Here is a 7,500-nt window from a genome sequence, read left to right as displayed (position 1 = left end):
TATCAGATTATAAATATATAAATATATAAATATAAAGTTTATATCAGATGATAAATATAAAGTTTATATCAGATTATAAATATATAAATATATAAATATAAAGTTTATATCAGATGATAAATATATAAATATAAAGTTTATATCAGATGATAAATATAAAGTTTATATCAGATGATAAATATATAAATATAAAGTTTATATCAGATGATAAATATATAAATATAAAGTTTATATCAGATGATAAATATATAAATATATAGTTTATATCAGATGATAAATATAAAGTTTATATCAGATGATAAATATATAAATATATAGTTTATATCAGATGATAAATATAAAGTTTATATCAGATGATAAATATATAAATATAAAGTTTATATCAGATGATAAAGATATAAATATAAAGTTTATATCAGATGATAAATATATAAATATAAAGTTTATATCAGATGATAAATATATAAATATAAAGTTATATCAGATGATAAATATATAAATATAAAGTTTATATCAGATGATAAATATATAAATATAAAGTTTATATCAGATGATAAATATATAAATATAAAGTTTATATCAGATTATAAATATATAAATATATAGTTTATATCAGATGATAAATATATAAATATATAAATATAAAGTTTATATCAGATGATAAATATATAAATATAAAGTTTATATCAGATGATAAATATATAAATATAAAGTTTATATCAGATGATAAATATATAAATATAAAGTTTATATCAGATGATAAATATATAAATATAAAGTTTATATCAGATGATAAATATATAAATATATAGTTTTATATCAGATGATGAATATATAAATATATAATATAAGTTTATATCAGATGATAAATATAAAGTTTATATCAGATTATAAATATATCAATATATATAATATAAAGTTTATATCAGATGATAAATATAAAGTTTATATCAGATTATAATATATAAATATATAAATATAAAGTTTATATCAGATGATAAATATATAAATATAAAGTTTATATCAGATGATAAATATAAAGTTTATATCAGATGATAAATATATAAATATAAAGTTTATATCAGATGATAAATATATAAATATAAAGTTTATATCAGATGATAAATATATAAATATATAGTTTATATCAGATGAATAAATATAAAGTTTATATCAGATGATAAATAATATATAATAATAAATATAAGTTTATATCAGATGATAAATATATAATATATAGTTTATATCAGATGATAAATATATAATATAAAGTTATATCAGATGATAAATATATAAATATAAAGTTTATATCAGATGATAAATATATAATATAAAGTTTTATATCAGATGATAAATATATAAATATAAAGTTTATATCAGATGATAAAATATAAATATAAAGTTTATATCAGATGATAAACTATATAATATAAAGTTTATATCAGATGATAAATATATAAATATAAAGTTTATATCAGATTATAAATATATAAATATAAGTTTATATCAGATGATAAATATATAAATATAAATATAAAGTTTATATCAGATGATAAATATATAAATATAAAGTTATATCAGATGATAAATATATAAATATAAAGTTTATATCAGATGATAAATATATAAATATAAAGTTTATATCAGAGGATAAATATATAAATATAAAGTTTATATCAGATGATAAATATATAAATATATAGTTTATATCAGATGATAAATATATAAATATAAAGTTTATATCAGATGATAAATATATAAATATAAAGTTTATATCAGATGATAAATATATAAATATAAAGTTTATATCAGATGATAAATATATAAATATAAAGTTTATATCAGATGATAAATATATAAATATAAAGTTTATATCAGATGATAAATATATAAATATAAAGTTTATATCAGATGATAAATATATAAATATAAAGTTTATATCAGATGATAAATATATAGTTTTTTACCGCACGATGACGAGCAGCGTCTCCGGCTCGTCTTCGTGCTTCACTGACAGCAGCAGGTTTCCGACGCTGCTGGCTGAGCAGGAGAAGTTTAAATGTTCCTGAGAGACAGAAATAAAACTTATTACATGTACTCAGTACATTAACTGCAGTACTGTATTCGAGTAATGTTATGTTCTTGTACTTTACTTCATCTATATTTATTCAGCTCTATGTCCAGGGGGTACCTGTTTCAACTTTAACTCTTTCACGCTCTGTGTTTCCACCTCAGGAAAGTAAATTATAACATTTTGTCGTCTTAAAGTCTTCAGCTGCATCCTGAGGCACGACTTTAAAAACCAAGATGGCGACAGAAATGTAAAAGTGCTGAAACATTTCATCAATCAGTTGAGTGACTGACACACGGCCCGTCCAAAGCAAGTCACCGCCTGGAGCCAACTCAGCAGGTCAGTCAGAGCTGCCATTGGACGATTACTGCATTCATATATTTCTGCTGGCAACACGCTCACTAACCCGAGCTGATGCCGTGAGGAGCTTCTCATCTCTTAAACAACCATGTGTGGAGACACACACACACACACACACACACACAAACACACACACACACACACACACACACACGCACACACACACACACACATCCTGTGGTCGTGGAAAGATGTGAATCAGTTTCAGGGTCAGATTATTGATCTGCATCAAGCAAAGAAAACAACTCAGCAGATGAAACTAGAATCAGGTTAAGAAGTGTCTGACGCTTTATTCAACCTGAAGGATCGTGAACCATCGTCTTCAGGAAGAAATGTGGTCGTAAAGAACTCTTGAATGATCGGAGATCACTTAAACGCTTGGTGAAATCATATCGTAAGAAATCAACAGCAGAACTCACGGCTGTGTTTAATAGTGAAAGTAAGAATATTTCCACAACGTGAAGAGAACTGAAGGACTCAACAGCTGTGGAGCCGTAAGAAGATCAGTGAGGCTGAAGAAAGGCTTCAATGAGTCTGGAGCAAGAAGAAGGTCGTGTGGTCTGATGATCCAGATTCACCTGTTCCAGAGTGACGGAGCATCAGGGTGAGAAGAGAGGAAGTGATGCACCATCAGGCCTCCATCAGGCCTCCATCATGCCTCCATCAGGCCTCCATCATGCCTCCATCAGGCCTCCATCATGCCTCCATCATGCCTCCATCATGCCTCCATCATGCCTCCATCAGGCCTCCATCAGGCCTCCATCATGCCTCCATCATGCCTCCATCAGGCCTCCATCATGCCTCCATCAGGCCCCAATCATGCCTCCATCAGGCCTCCATCATGCCTCCATCATGCCTCCATCAGGCCTCCATCATGCCTCCATCAGGCCTCCACCATGCCTCCATCATGCCTCCATCAGGCCTCCATCAGGCCTCCATCAGGCTTCGTGCCTCTCTCATCATCAATACAAGATCTTGGTGGAAATTTAATGCAACTCAGGACGGAAATAAATTTTGTGACATCGCAGAAGCTCATTGAAACGATGCCACAGGGAATGTGCTAAAGCTACTCAAAGCTAAAGAAGTCCAACAAAATGTTAGAGTGTGACTTTGTTTTTGGACGGGCGGTGTGGACTTTGCTGATTAAAGAACTTTTCCTTTGAGTATTGTTAATATTGGAATGTGTTAGTGATAAAGTCGAGGTTTGGACTCAACAATCAAAGTGTTAAATGATCTACAGATATATAACAGCCTGTAACAAACTTCACCTGGCCCATGAAGTGCTTCCTGTACGCTCGTGCAGCCTCACTGACCTCCTCCAGCCGGTACCCATAATCCCCTGGGGCTGAGCCCCCCCCCCCCCTCTCTGAGAGGAGGTGGATCAGCGTCGGGGTCCTCGATCCAGTAACCTCCGAACTCAGGCAAGATAACCTGCGGGTACGGCCCCCCCCTCTCCAACACCTGCAACACACACCAGGAATATTACCCAGCATGCACTGTGATGCATCTCCTCCACTGAACTTCCATTTTAAGTTACTAAAAAGAAACAAAAGCTTAACTTCTGATTGATGTATATATATATATATATATATATACACATTAATCAGAAGGTTCATGTTCTCACCTCCTCGATCCTCGGGTAAGGAATGTAGTCGTCCTGAAAGAGGAACACAGAGTGGTTACACACACACACACACACACACACACACACACACACACACATACTCACACACACACACACACACACAAAGGTGAATGAACTGCATGAGTGATGGTGAGTGACAGATTTAACAATCACAGTTAATCATCATGATGTGTCGTAAACAAGACGTGAACACACACACACACAAATCCGTCGTTAGTTCCTCACTGCTGAATGTCTACAGCTTCTACGAGTCATCACGCTAACATTAGCCGCCGTTAGCTTAGCGGTGTATGCTGCAGTTCCTCTACAGCTGAACGTTAGCTTCTTACTCCTGCATATTGTGTTTAGACTTAATAAATCATAACATTGTTAATCTGTGGAGATACTCCTGCTGAACAACACGTGTAAATATGATAATGATGATATTATTATAATAAACAGCCAATGGAAACATCTCGTTGGCTGTTTGTGGAGGAACCAGAGATGCTGCCTTCAGGGTCGGACTACAGAAACGTAAACTAAAGCCATGAGGTGGGAATGTAGTCTGATTATTGCTTCTACTGCTCAGAAACGAGCGCCGGGCGGAGTACCCAGCATGCAGCGGGGCCGGATCTCTGCTCTCCATAGAAAGAAACAGGAACAGCCAACAGATCTCCACCTTCAGCCTGCTGCCCCCTGGAAGAAGGGGGTGCTGTTTTAAAGGGTCCAAGATTTAACTTAAGCATCATGTTGCTCTCAACAGAATAAACAAGTTGTTCAGAACGGAGACACCTGCAGTGAGACATGAAGCTCTACAGCGAGACAGGACGATATGAAGCTCTGCAGTAAGACAGGACGATATGAAGCTCTGCAGTGAGACATGAAGCTCTACAGCGAGACAGGACGATATGAAGCTCTGCAGTAAGACATGAAGCTCTACAGCGAGACAGGACGATATGAAGCTCTGCAGTAAGACATGAAGCTCTACAGCGAGACAGGACGATATGAAGCTCTTCAGTGAGACATGAAGCTCTACAGCGAGACAGGACGATATAAAGCTCTTCAGTGAGACAGGACGATATGAAGCTCTACAGCGAGACAGGACGATATGAAGCTCTGCAGTAAGACATGAAGCTCTACAGCGAGACAGGACGATATGAAGCTCTGCAGTAAGACATGAAGCTCTACAGCGAGACAGGACGATATGAAGCTCTGCAGTAAGACATGAAGCTCTACAGCGAGACAGGACGATATGAAGCTCTTCAGTGAGACAGGACGATATGAAGCTCTGTGGTAAGACATGAAGCTCTACAGCGAGACAGGACGATATGAAGCTCTGCAGTAAGACATGAAGCTCTACAGCGAGACAGGACGATATGAAGCTCTGCAGTAAGACATGAAGCTCTACAGCGAGACAGGACGATATGAAGCTCTGCAGTAAGACATGAAGCTCTACAGCGAGACAGGACGATATGAAGCTCTTCAGTGAGACAGGACGATATGAAGCTCTGTGGTAAGACATGAAGCTCTACAGCGAGACAGGACGATATGAAGCTCTGCAGTAAGACATGAAGCTCTACAGCGAGACAGGACGATATGAAGCTCTGCAGTAAGACATGAAGCTCTACAGCGAGACAGGACGATATGAAGCTCTGCAGTAAGACATGAAGCTCTACAGCGAGACAGGACGATATGAAGCTCTTCAGTGAGACAGGACGATATGAAGCTCTGTGGTAAGACATGAAGCTCTACAGCGAGACAGGACGATATGAAGCTCTTCAGTGAGACAGGACGATATGAAGCTCTGCAGTGAGACAGGACGATATGAAGCTCTGCAGTGAGACAGGACGATATGAAGCTCTGCAGTGAGACAGGATGATATGAGGACAGACAGATGGACAGACGTGCCTTCTGTCTCTGAGGGATCGTCTTCATCTCTGCAGCTTCTGGCACCTGCTGCAGCTGAGGGGAGAGACGAAGAACCCAATCAGGAGGAAGTAGTGCCTTTTGTCGGGGACTATTTTCAGAAGTTGGTGCTGTAGTGAGTATTTGTGGCCTCAGGACGGTGTGTGTGTGATTGTGTGTGTTCATGGTGATGGAGACACAACCTCCGCTGGGTGTTCTGTATTTATATCTTTACTTTGTTATCAGAATTTCTTCTTGAAGATGAAATACTGAGTGATGTGGTGATACGGCTCTGTGGTGATACGGCTCTGTAGTGATAAGGCTCTGTAGCTCTGTAGTGATACGGCTCTGTAGCTCTGTGGTGATACAGCTCTGTGGTGATACGGCTCTGTAGTGATACGGCTCTGTAGCTCTGTAGTGATATGGCTCTGTAGTGATACGGCTCTGTAGCTCTGTAGTGATACGGCTCTGTAGTGATACGGCTCTGTAGTGATACATCTCTGTAGCTCTGTAGTGATACGGCTCTGTAGTGATACAGCTCTATAGCTCTGTGGTGATACAGCTCTGTAGTGATACGGTTCTATAGTGATACAGCTCTGTAGTGATACGGTTCTATAGTGATACAGCTCTGTAGCTCTGTAGTGATACGGCTCTGTAGTGATACGGTTCTATAGTGATACAGCTCTGTAGCTCTGTAGTGATACGGCTCTGTGGTGATACGGCTCTGTAGTGATAGAGCTCTGTAGCTCTGTAGTGATACGGCTCTGTGGTGATACGGCTCTGTAGTGATACAGCTCTGTAGCTCTGTGTGATACGGCTCTGTAGTGATACAGCTCTGTAGCTCTGTAGTGATACGGCTCTGTGGTGATACGGCTCTGTGGTGATACGGCTCTGTAGTGATACAGGCTCTAGCTCTGTGGTGATACGGCTCTGTAGTGATACGGCTTTGTAGCTCTGTGGTGATACGGCTCTGTGGTGATACGGCTCTGTAGTGATACAGCTCTGTAGCTCTGTGGGTGATACGGCTCTGGTAGTGATACAGCTCTGTAGCTCTGTGTGATACGGCTCTGTAGTGATACGGCTCTTGTAGCTCTGTGGTGATATGGCTCTGTAGTGATACGGCTTGTAGTGATACAGCTCTGTAGCTCTGTGTGATACGGCTCTGTGGTGATACGGCTCTGTAGTGATACAGCTCTGTAGCTCTGTGGTGATACGGCTCTGTAGTGATACGGCTCTGTAGCTCTGTGGTGATACGGCTCTGTAGTGATACGGCTCTGTAGCTCTGTGGTGATACGGCTCTGTAGTGATACCGGCTCTGTAGCTCTGTGGTGATACGGCTTCTGTAGTGATACGGCTCTGTAGTGATACAGCTCTGTAGCTCTGTGGTGATACGGCTCTGTAGTGATACGGCTCTGTAGCTCTGTAGTGATACGGCTCTGTAGCGCTGTAGTGATACGGCTCTGTGGTGATACGGCTCTGTAGTGATACAGCTCTGTAGCTCTGTAGTGATACGCTCTGTAGTGATACGGATCTGTGGTGA

At 38.2% G+C, this 7,500-nt stretch overlaps 1 protein-coding gene across 1 annotated transcript in view; it reads right to left on the bottom strand.

Annotated features, from left to right (window-relative positions):
• Window positions 1-4,403, bottom strand: part of LOC115018912 (rap1 GTPase-activating protein 2-like) — a 20,378-nt gene extending 15,975 nt beyond the window's left edge. The window contains 4 exon segments of the mRNA XM_029448172.1: window positions 1,968-2,065; window positions 3,700-3,805; window positions 3,807-3,892; window positions 4,056-4,403. Of these exon segments, the coding sequence (XP_029304032.1) occupies window positions 1,968-2,065; window positions 3,700-3,805; window positions 3,807-3,892; window positions 4,056-4,154 (389 nt within the window). The 5' untranslated portion in view covers window positions 4,155-4,403.
• Between the last annotated feature and the right edge of the window lie 3,097 nt (window positions 4,404-7,500).

Source organism: Cottoperca gobio, chromosome 14, assembly GCF_900634415.1.
Source record: "Cottoperca gobio chromosome 14, fCotGob3.1, whole genome shotgun sequence".
In the NCBI taxonomy this organism is placed as follows: Eukaryota; Metazoa; Chordata; class Actinopteri; order Perciformes; family Bovichtidae; genus Cottoperca; species Cottoperca gobio.
This window is presented reverse-complemented; position numbering and strand designations above follow the sequence as displayed.